We start from the raw sequence: 11,950 nt of genomic DNA on the forward strand, positions 1-11,950 counted from the left end.
CAAAAAAGAACATTTACTTGTATATGTTATATAACGCCCCATTCACACAAGGCTTCAGCATCGACGCTTGACAGAGCGTGTCTGAAGTTAGGGCTGACGCAACTGTCATAGCAGCGTCAGCCAATGAAATTAGTCAGCAATAGGCCACTGTCTGAGCTAGTGTATTTGCATACAGCAATCTGATTGGCTGATGCTTCCATTGGCACTTGAAAAGTTGAGAGTCCCAACTTCTGCAGCAGGCAACACCTCTGAAGCGGCGCAGACGAATCCACAATGCAGTTCAGCAGCGTCTGACGTCACCCATTCAAAGTGAATGGGAAGCGTTGAAGCTGATGACCCTTGTGAATGGGGCTTAAGTGTATCGGGGGCCTTGTTGGTGAAGCCGGTTGTCTTTGATTTTGGTATTAAGGAACTAGTGGTAAAGGAAAATCCACTATTGTTGGCCGCATCTGGTACCGTCTGGACCAAAAAGCTGCATGTGAACATATCAAATGCTTGACAGTCGACTGAAACAAGAACATGCATGTTTTGCACATGTGAGTGGATGTATCTCTCCGTTTGTGCATATGGCAGAGAAACCAGAACTAGTGCTGCACGCATACATGCCTAAACTAAGAAATGATTGCAAACCATTTGTCACAGTACACTCATCGCAGAGGGATTTGCTTGTGTAAATATGCGAAATCAGATAAAATGACACTTACTACTTTGTGTTCGCTCTTTGGTTGCCTTGTTTGCTTAAATTGTCACATCAGTTTTTGTTTTCTTGCTTCGATTCATAACTGAACAGCCGATCAGACCACTGTCTTTGACAGACTCGCTGAATCAGGCAGACTCCTTGCTATGTTACCCCAATGAGAGGTGATGTGTGTTACATGCCAAACAAACTAGTCAGACAGTGAGGATGAGATTTATTCATTTATTTATCAAGTATGAAGTCAAAAATAATATTTAATTTCAATGTGGTCATGTCTTGATCTTTCATTGATCATATCTCCTGTTTCTATTAAGGGGCTGCAGGAGCGCATGTAATTTACCTTATGAGCATGTATGGAAAGAGGCATGTGGAGGAATAATTAAATTATACTTAACTTGATTTCTAAAGAACTGACAGAATTATTCTGCTATTCTCTCACTCGCTATTCTTCAGCTTGGTCCCTGATTTATCAGGCGCTGCCACAGTGGAATGAACTGTGTTATTCTGCGATTTTTTTTTTTTTTTTAATGAACCAATTTTTCATGATTAAAATGGCTGCATGTGAGCAGGGAAAATGACTGTTAAACTTTCCTGTTAGGAAGAACTGTAAAAAGCTGTGAGATTAACAAAAAAGATGTGAGATAAACAGACTGAGATTCTCACAAGTTTCTCTGATGACTACAAATCTGAAAAATCCACTTGATTGGTTTTACACGGAAGCAGCTGGCACCACATCAGATGCTCATAGCCTGATTGATGCTTACTGATGGTTGGCTGTTGGGAAGCTTGGTGTCCTTGGTTAAAGCAGTGCTGACTTTTTTTATTTATTTATTTTATTTATTTATTTTTTTGTATTACATGCATATGGGGGTGGATAATGAAACTGAAACACTGGTCAGTTTAATGTTGGAGGTTTAATGGCTAGATTTAATCAGCCTGGCGAGCCAACTTCATTGATTGCACATTCCACCAGTAAGAGGTTGGCTTTTAATTAGTGAGGTAAGGGGCCATTTACATATTGCGTCTTTATCGTGCGGAAGTTTGTTTTTCCAATGTAGGGAAATTGGGCAACATTACACATGTTTGGCGTTTTCTACATGCATCTAGTTGAAAACATCTCAACTTGTCAGAATGCCGCAAGCACACTGTGAGTAACTTGATAAGAACTGACCGATGAGCTTCATAATTTGTATGGAATATACACTTAAGTAGACGAAGAACTTCAGACAAACACTGAACATGCAAACAAGGCAGTGCTTTTTAATTTTCTCAATAAATAAAATGCATCAAAGCTGCAGCATAGTTTTGTTAGTTTGTCATCCTCTTTAGAAAAAAAAAAAAACTTTACTGTCATCTAGCATTGACCGACAGCCAAAAAAAAAAAAAGTTGTGCGGTATGTGAACGAACCAAAATAGTAGTTTTACTTAATGTTGCAATGCATAATGGGTGGCATATCAAAGTTTAAAAGAGGACAAATTTCTGGTGAGCATTTCACCGGCACATCTGTGACCAAGACAGCAGCTCTTAGTAATGTATCAAGAGCCACGGTATCCAGAGTAATGTCAGCATACCACCAAGAAGAACTACATTCAACAGGAGTAACTGTGGACACAAGCGGAAGCTCACTGAAAGGGATGTGCTGGTGGGAGTGGTTTGGATGTCCATGTCCTGGTGAGAGTGGTTTGATGAACATGAAATTTGAGTTGAACATTTCCCATGGCCTACACAGTCTCCAGAGTTAAACATTATTGAGCCACTTTGGGGTGTTTTTTTTTTTTTTAAGAAGCGAGTCCTCCACCAGTATATCACATACTGTAGTGACCTGGCTACTATTTTGCAAGCAGAATGGCTCGAAATGCCACTGGGCACTGTGCAGGACTTGTATCTGTCATTCTCAAGACAAACTCATGCTGTGTTGGCTGCAAAAGAGGGTCCTGCACTATACTGATTATTGTGGTCTTATCTTGTGGTCTTATCTAATGGTGAAGTGACCCTTTAAAAGTCGCACCGTTTGAGCCCAGCCTGAATGGTGCCTTGTAGATCTTCCCTGTTATCTTATCAGTCCACTCTCTTCCTGTTCATTTATCACTCACACTCCCTTTCCTTCAGTTTAATTCCAACTTTTATCAGTGGTCACCACTTGTAATGAGCTGCATGTCACTCTGATGCATGTTTTACCGTAAGAAGTCGTTTGTACCGCAACCTAGACATAAAAGTGCACTGACTCCTACAACCTCCAGTGCTGGACAAACCACCTAGGATTTACACCGCATTTCCCCAGTGCAATGTTATTTATCTGAATGTGTGCCTGAGATGCTGGTGGAGGGAATCTGGCACTATGAGATGTTATGGCAAGTGAGAAACAAAAAATAAATGACGCATACAAGAAACTTTCATTCATTTTCCATTTAGTCATTTAGCAGACTCCTTTTACATTTTACATTTAGTCATTTAGCAGACGCTTTTATCCAAAGCGACTTACAAATGAGCACAAGGAAGCAATTTACACAACTAAGAGCAACAATGAATAAGTACTAAAGGCAAGTTTCAGGTCTGTAAAGTCTAAGAAGGGAAGTATTAGTAGTATTAGTTTTTTTTTTTTTATATTGCACAGTTAGTATAATATTCAAAAAGGCAATTGCATATTAGGAAGTGAAGTGGAGACTTCTTTTATCCATTTAGTCATTTAGCAGATGCTTTTATCCAAAGCGACTTGCAAATGAGGACAAGGAAGCAATTTACACAACTATAAGAGCAACAATGAATAAGTGGATCCATGAGTAATGTTATTGTTCTAACAGCCGTTAGAGGAGATGAAACGTTACCTCTCGAACATGCAAGCAGGTCAAATGGGCCACAGAGAGTGCAAGAGAGTTTACAGCTTAAATTTTGTCCGTGCAAGTCTGTCCAGCAAACCTAAAAAGAGTGAATTGTGCACCGTTATCTGTGCTAAGTGTTAAGTAGTTGAAGCGTTTTAATTGGCGATGAAGGAGACCAATGACTGTAAAAAATATGGACGACGCGACAGCCCTTTTTCCCATTGAACGCCTTGAGGGCAAAACACCTGCTTGACGGGCACAAACTGTCGCAAAAGACTGCTGAAATTGGAGCCTTGACATGCGCAGAAGGATTGTCTGATGGAGCCAGAGGAGGAGCCGCGAAAATGAGCAGAGTCGAGCTTCCAATCAAACGCTTTATGTAAAATCAACCACGCCCCCTGAACTTCTCAGCATGCGTTTGCTGTCATATCAACACAAATGGATGTAATAACGTTAACAAATATGAGGGTTTTATATATTCAATCGCGCCAGCTCCAGGCCGCAGCGCATAACTTACTCGCGGCGTCGCGGGCTGATTCCGGCTCTCATGCGGCAGCGCCTGCTCGCTCGGCCGCCGCATCTGGCTCGATTGACTCGGGCTGGAATTGGGTAGTGAGTCCAGGCATCCGGAGTAGGTCCAGCAGAGGTAACGTTAGTCAGTCTGCGCTCTAGAGATAAGTCTCCGGCAGGCGAGAATCTAGCCGGAACTGTGTTTTGCTATCTGGGTGGCTAGGCGTGTATCAGCAAACTAATAAAGCCCGAAAAAAAGCCCTGAACTTAGCGAATAAACAGTGTTCCACCAGGATCATGTATGTCAGAAACTATAGTTTACTGCTGAACTCATTTTGTCATGGTAAAATAACACAGAAATCGAGTAATAACACTTCAGTCTTCTGCCGAAGCTCAGACGCCGCGCTTTGAGAAACTGTCAATCACAGCTGTCAATCACGATGACACGCCCAGCATTAAATTACTGCTAAAAACAAACTGTTTACAAAAATGAAGATCTGCACCTATTTCAGCACAATAACCAGTGCCTTAATCGACCAGAACTATCTTTCGGGACATTTTATTGCAAGTGTAATATTTTTTTTTATTTGGGCTCAAGTCTCCTTCATTAACACGGAGGAGGCGGGCTTTATGACTTGTACTGCAGCCAGCCCCCAGGGGGCGATCTAACGGCCGAGACCCTCACTCAAACGCAGGCTTGCGGCACACTTGGAGGAGACCACGAGTATAGTAAGCTACCACCATATAACACATGTGATCAATAACGTCAGTACATAATAACCGGTTATGATTTGTTACTAAACCGATACCGAATTGTTTGCGTCTGCATCGAAGAAACATAAAATTGACATCCCTATTTCCTTTTGTAATCTCTAATTGAGATCTGAAAATGCACTTCCTGTTTGTTTTCAGTTAGATTCTCAGATCAGGTCTGTCTGAGGTATTGTGCGTAGCTAACATACTTAACCACGCCACTCCAGCTGTCAGTATTGACAACAAAGAGTAATGGTGAGCAGGAGGAGTCTGCTAGGCTGTAATAACTCTCTCCCCAACCCTTTTCCAGATCTTTCTGAGTAACACTCCTACTTCCATACATCCAATCAGCTTGCAGCAGAAAATACAAACCACGCCCACGTGTCTCGTTTCTCTAGGAACTGCGTCACAAAACGGAAAAAAAAATGGTTGTGACTTCTGATTCAAGTGCACTTTAATTTGTCTGTGCACAGGAGATCAAGATGGAGAAGTGTCTGTGGTGTACCACATCTCTGGATTCAGAGGGTGATGCAGCGATGGTCGCCCTGTTGCGCAGCTACTGCTCAGGACAGCAGTCTGAAATGCAGATGGACTCTCTGAATGAAGACCTCTGCTGCTGTCTTGAGTGTGTGGTGGAGTATCATCGAGCCAGAGAGAATGTCCCTGATCTGCACAAGGTAGGAGCAATTCCATGCAAATGTTAACTTTTCTTCATGACCAGGTTTTCACCAAAATAGCAAAACCCTTTTTTTTTTTCTCCTTTAGTACTATACGAATTATGTTGTATACTATATATATTCGCAAACTGTTTTTGTCGGCAGCTAGCTCTCTGCAACTCACATGGTCGCCCACTGAAGCTAAGCAGGCCTGCGATTGGTCCCTATTGTTGTAATATCAAGCCATTTTCATGCGTGTTCAATAAGAAAAGGTCTGGAGAGTGTTTTCTTCAATGCCAAAAATATTAGTAATTTATTAGATACAAATGATTAATTCTATGACAGAGCTCTGGGTTACGTTACCCCAATGCAATACAAGAATTGCATTCAAGAGATTCGCAACTAAAATAAATTTCCTGACTCCAGCATATATGCACAACTGATATTAACAGGTGGAGTTTTGGTTTAATGTCACTTATCAATCATTCTGCAGTCTTTTGGCTCTTGTACCCCAGACATACTTCCTCTTTCTACTTCTACAAGCATCATGACAACTTGTGACATGTCTAGACTTTGTATTAAACAAAGGCCCCCACACTTATTCTGCTATTTCCATCTTGTCAGCATGTTCCTTAAAGTATGCAGATTTAATTAACCAAGTCAAGCCATTTAATCAATTAAGTAACAGATTAATCAACCTTTTTCTATTGTATGTCTAAACATTTTTCTTATAAAAAAAAATAGACACAAAAAAAATAAATAACTTTTTTTCCAACAGTATCTTAATGAGAGACTGCTTGGGAAAGCTAGGTTGCTGTCGGAAGTGTTGTTAGTGAGGCTAGCATGGGGCGCTTAACCTGCGGTCTGTGTGGGTCCTAACGCCCCAGTATATTGATGGGGACTCTATACTGCTCAGTGAGTGTTGTCTTTTGAATGAGACTTTTCACTGAGGTCTTGACTCTCTGTGGTCGTTAAAAATCCCGGGATGTCCTCCAAAAAAAAAAAAAAATAAAAAGAGTAGGGGTTTAACCCTGGCATCCTGGCCAAATTTGCCAGGAAGCACTCTGTGTCCTCTCCGCCAATCAGCTGGTGTATGGTGTGCAGCTTGGCGCAATATGGCTGCAAGCGCAAAATCATCCAAGTGGATGTGACACAGTGGTGGTGGATGAGGAGCCCCCCCAAATGTGTAAAGCAGTTTGAGTGTACAGAAAAGTGCTGTATAAATATAAGGAATTATTATTATTTTGATCATCCATAAGGCATGTTTTTTTCTCTCTCATTTAAAATCTAAATGTTTATGGATTGATATATTTTCTACTTAATTTTTCTGGTCTCTTAACTTTAAGTAGATGTTTTAATATAATGTTAACATGTACTTTCTCTGTGAATTTATGTTTTGAGTTTTTACTGAAATTGTCACATCCGTAACACTTTGGTGTTTGCAGATGAACAATTTCAGTATCACCGGCTTCGTTCTGAGAAGTGCACAAATCATTTTTAATTGGAAACATATTTTATGTGGTCTACCAACCTTGAGTACAGAAAGAAGCGTTATTCGCAGGTTGTTTCTCACCACAGTTGCAGATTTAACTGGAGACATGTGACTGAAGACTGATTAAAAAGTATTAGATATCTGCTTTCTTAATGTTGAGAAAGGAGCCTGTGATCAGTGGTTATCTGAGGCCTTGCTTTGTGTTTTTTTAGATAATTTACAATGTCAAAATCCTGCATGACCTACATGTGTAAGGTTGAAATGCACTTCTAGTAGTGCTGTACAATTAATCAAAATTCTAATTTGATTTTTGATTTTGGCCTACAGTCATTTATGGAAAAAAACATTAATATAAATATTATATCTCTATATATCCATCCATCCAATAAGTTAAGGCAACTCGAACCGTTTGAGGAAACCGATTGCTATAAACCATTTGCGCTAAACTAATTTACGAGTACTGTGAACTTACTCCATTTAAGTTTAGGTAATGTTTAATTAATAATTTAATTAACCCAGTACCTTCAACGCTGAGTTCAAAACTCTTTTCAAATGAGTAGAATTAACTTTCAGTAAATTGAGTTAACTACACATTTCATTTGATAAAGGTGTGTGTGTGTGTGTGTGTGTGTGTGTGTGTGTGTGTGTGTGTGTGTGTGTGTGTGAATAAAAAGGTACATTTAATTCCTCCACAAAGCCCAATTTTCTCATGTAACATGATTTGTGTAGCAAGAGATAAGTTTGAAAATTATTATTTTATTTTTTAATAGGCTCAATGGTTAGCACTGTAGCATTACAGCAAGAAGGTCACCGGTTCGAGTCTCGGCTGGGTCAATTGACATTTTAGTGTGGAGTTTGCATGTTCTTCCCGTGTCGGCGTGGGTTTCAGATCAATGTTTGTTCAGGGAGGAAATATTTTTTAAGAATGAATGGATTCATTGTAGTATTTGTAGACTCACCAATTCAACTGTTCATTATTTGCATCCACAACCATGATAGATGTCCAAGTTGCTTTTAGGGCAAGTCATTTTACTCGACGGCCATCTTTGAAACTCCTCTCAGGCAGTATCATTGAGCATTTTGTCTGATTCGGGAAACATCAAATTTTCTAAAGACTGTTTGCCAAGCTTACAATTACATTACATATTTGGAATCACAAATAAAATGAAGCAAAGTCACCCCCCCCCCCCCCCCCCCCCAACATGCAAAAGCTAATGTGCATGCACACTCGAAAGGAACAAGATCACGACACCAACCTCATCCGATCGGTCTGCTCTTCTGAAATAATTTAAAACTTGGTCTTGATAATGACTCTTCTCCAGAAATGACAAAGATTCTGTTTACAGGTTTGTGGTTGTTGGAGTAGTTTCTGCCATGTGATGTGCGTTTGACAGAATGGACTGTACCTCATGTTAATTTCAAACCGATTACAAAACCAAAAAAAAAAAACTTGTTTTCAAGTATACTTGGTTCACTTAGAACAGGGGTGGCCAACCCTGTTCCTGGAGAGCAACCTTCCTGCAGATTTCAGTTGCAGCCCATATCAAACACACCTGCCTGTAATTATCACGTGGTATTCAGGTCCTAATTAATTGGTTCAGGTGTGTTTGATATTCGCTGAGATTCCATTGGGTTTGTTGACCACCAAACTTTTGTAAATGCACACGTCTGGTTCAAGCTTTTCTCCAAAGAATCCTCAGTCTATAGTGATTGCTGATGGCTTGTACTAGTAGGTGGGCTTAATTTGCCTTCTAGATGAATTAATATGTTTGTAAACATTCAGAATCTGATTGCAGCGATTGTTGCAGAAAAAAAACTGGAGCGCTAGCATTTACAGCGAGGGAATGATATCCGATGCGGTACAGAGTATAATGTTGTCTTAGAAATAAGTTATATTTACATATGTATATATTATTTACATAATGCTTTCAGCATATTATTATTTTTATTTGATTGGATTGTCACCCAGTGATGAGCACAGTGATTCAGCAGAATTAACGTTATAGTGAGCGGTGTTCGTCTGACAGGTCCATTTGCGATAAATGGCACCCTCCCAATGAATATTGGATAAGACGAAATGACCAAGCACCCAGCCCCAAATATACAACTATTTCATTGAAACTGATTTAACAAGAGAGAAGTTAAAGACCAACAAGTCTTTGGATGCCAACAATGTTGTTCTGTTTGGTCATGGGCAAGAAATAATGCTCCATGATTACCAGATTCAAAACTTTGTAGTGCTAAAAACCGAGGTTCTGCTTAGCCTATGACAAGGAAAAAAGACGGGACTACACAAGGCCTGGGTAATCATCATCATCATCAACAACAATGTGTATAATTCAGCATAGCGTGAACTTGCCTGATATGAATTGAGAACTGAAGAGTCGAGCATTTGAGGATCCTCACTTCATTCAGCTCCCTTTTAGCCAAAGACGTCTGCGGTTGGTACCAAAAACAGTGTGGTGTATTGTAAAAGTTTTCTCTTTTTGGACTTGGTTTTGGCATCCTACCGCAAAACACGACATGTGTGCTATTGCAACCGGTCTCTTTTTGCAACCGGGAACCCATTTGACTTTCGTTTGTAATTTGTCTATTGACCATTACACTTTTCCACGTTCAAAACTATGAGTGACATGTCATGTGTATTAGTCTTTTTAGATATTCAGTAGAGTTTGAATAGATGAATAATCTGGGTTGGATGTGAAGGATGTGCTTGTGTCATAGAAGTCTTAAATTGTGCATTTGCATTTTATGCAGTTTTAAAAATAATAATAATAATAATTATTATTATTATTATTATCTTTTAAGTGCAACTTTCATTGGGTAAAATAAATTTTATGAGATCAGCTTATGTCCTACCTGAGCTTGCACATCCACAAATGCTAAATCCTTTTTATTTATTTTTTGCAGTGTTTGTGGGAAATGGAGATTGCTCGACTCCTGCGTGTGTTGGGGTCCGTTTTGGATCAGGAGCTGGGAGATGAAGATGAAATCTATATCATTGAAGGCGATCATGAGCAGCCGGTGTTAAAGTTCTCTCCTTCAGATATCCATGACCGTATCTTCATCCCACTGTGTGAAATTTTGAGATATCCATACCTGCTGTGCTGCCGAGAGCTGTGTAAGTCCAGTTTTCATAACCAATGTCGTTTTTTTTTTTATGTTTGTCGTGAGGTGGTTTTAAAACTGTAGAATGATTTAAAAAAGCTGTAATGTAAATATGGATACTATGCAGAAGATGAAGATAGATTCTGTACATGTTAGAAACGGGGTAATTTAAACATCTGATGCAGATGATCACCTTTGTGATAAGGCTATTTTATAACAAAGTCCCTTCAAGGCAGGTCTGTTCACTCTGCGACCGTCTTTGTAGCGCATCCTGGTCCATATGCTCAGGCATTCTGTTGAATGGGAAAACATCAAATTCTCTAAAACTGTTTGCCAAGCTTACTATTAAATTTCATATTAGAAATCGCCAATAAAATTAAAAAACAACTATCTCTTTAGTTTTATTTCCAAACATTCGAATTACGGTTGGGTGATTGTTGGCCAATTTGGCATCACACGATGTCTAATGTGAAACATTGCGATGGACCATGCCATCGTCGTCATAGGCGGGGGGTGGGGGTGGTTGTTAAATATCAATTAAATCATATCGAATTAATTAATTGTAGCCTACCGTTTTCACTACCTGACCCACATGGTCTTTATTCATTTATGGTTTGGTTATGGGTAAAGCAAAGTTACACACAAATTACTACCTGTCAATCACTTTCTCTGTGGGACTCTGGCATGAACAGGCACAGTGATCTGTGTTGTTCTAATGGTTTTTCCCACAGCTGGTGGAGGAGACGAGAGTTCGGTTGGAGTTCACTGTAGTGCATACATTTTCATTGTTTTCATTGCAAAATCCTCACCGTGTGTGCGGATTTAGGAGACATTTATGCAGAATGCATCTTTTGCACCTGAAAACGCCAAACGCAGCGCTCTAACAGATTAAATCAGTTATGTGAACTTGCTGAAGTGAAAAAGCCTGCAATGCTTTTCCCGCCTTTGTGCTTTTTCTTATTGGCTCACTGCTCTAGAACTGAACACGAATGATTTAACACAAATGTTGGATTATAGAATGTGTTGTTTAAAAGTACACTAGTTTTCAAAGCCAATGGCTGCGTTCAAAACCGCCTACTACTCAGTAGATACTGCATTTAATTTAAACTTGCTACTCGGCAGTTAGAAAAGTACGTTCTATACAGTATGAATGGAATTCGGACGTACTACATCCACCATTTTGACATAGTCACGTGACGTACCTGCGTAATTTTGCATCGCTTCACTCACATTCATGAATTTGCTCGCGGGGCATCATGGGATAGCGCAGCATGCATGGGATGTGCATTCCAGAATCTCGCTGAAAGTAGTTGGTCATCCGGGTACTTCTCGCATAATGTTTTTCGAATTCTATGAATTCTAACATACTACTCGGCTCACATACTGATTTTAGCATACTATATAGTATGGAAGTATATAGTATAAGTTTAGGTAAGCAGCAGCAGGCGGTTAAAATACGAGGCACGGGGTGCATAAGCAGCTTTTAAAACACTCGCGGCCGTTAGTAAACCATTCAAAAGAGGCATCTCTGAACCCATGAAACGTGTTCGGCCCCTTATATACACTTTTTTTTTTTTTTTTTTTTTTTTTTTGAAAGAGAAACTGACAATTATATTTAATAGATTGTATATTTTTATATTATTAAATGTATTCTTATTGAAAATAATTATCATTAACTAAATAAATTGAAGGTGACATGGTGGCTCAGTGGTTGGCACTGTCGCCTCACAGCAAGATGGTCGCTGGTTTGAGCCCCGGCTAGGTCAGTTGGCATTTCTGTGTGGAGTTTGCATGTTCTCCCTGTGTTGGCGTGGGTTTCTTCTGGGTGCTCCAGTTTCCCCCAAAGCCCAAAGACATGTGGTATAAGTTAATTGGTTGAACTATCTGTAAATGTGTATGGATGTTTTCCAGTAC

The 11,950-nt window shown here is 39.8% G+C and overlaps 1 protein-coding gene across 6 annotated transcripts in view; it reads left to right on the top strand.

Annotated features, from left to right (window-relative positions):
* setx (senataxin) overlaps positions 1-11,950 on the top strand; it is a 43,415-nt gene that overhangs the window by 7,879 nt on the left and 23,586 nt on the right. For all 6 annotated transcript variants that reach the window (XM_087300451.1, XM_087300455.1, XM_087300452.1 and 3 more), the window contains exons 2-3: positions 5,254-5,457; positions 9,839-10,049. In XM_087300451.1, the coding sequence (XP_087156577.1) occupies positions 5,263-5,457; positions 9,839-10,049 (406 nt within the window). In that variant the 5' untranslated portion in view covers positions 5,254-5,262. The remainder of the gene's footprint in view (positions 1-5,253; positions 5,458-9,838; positions 10,050-11,950) is intronic.

Source organism: Danio rerio, chromosome 21, assembly GCF_052040795.2.
Source record: "Danio rerio strain M-AB ecotype USA chromosome 21, GRCz13ab, whole genome shotgun sequence".
Taxonomy (NCBI): Eukaryota; Metazoa; Chordata; class Actinopteri; order Cypriniformes; family Danionidae; genus Danio; species Danio rerio.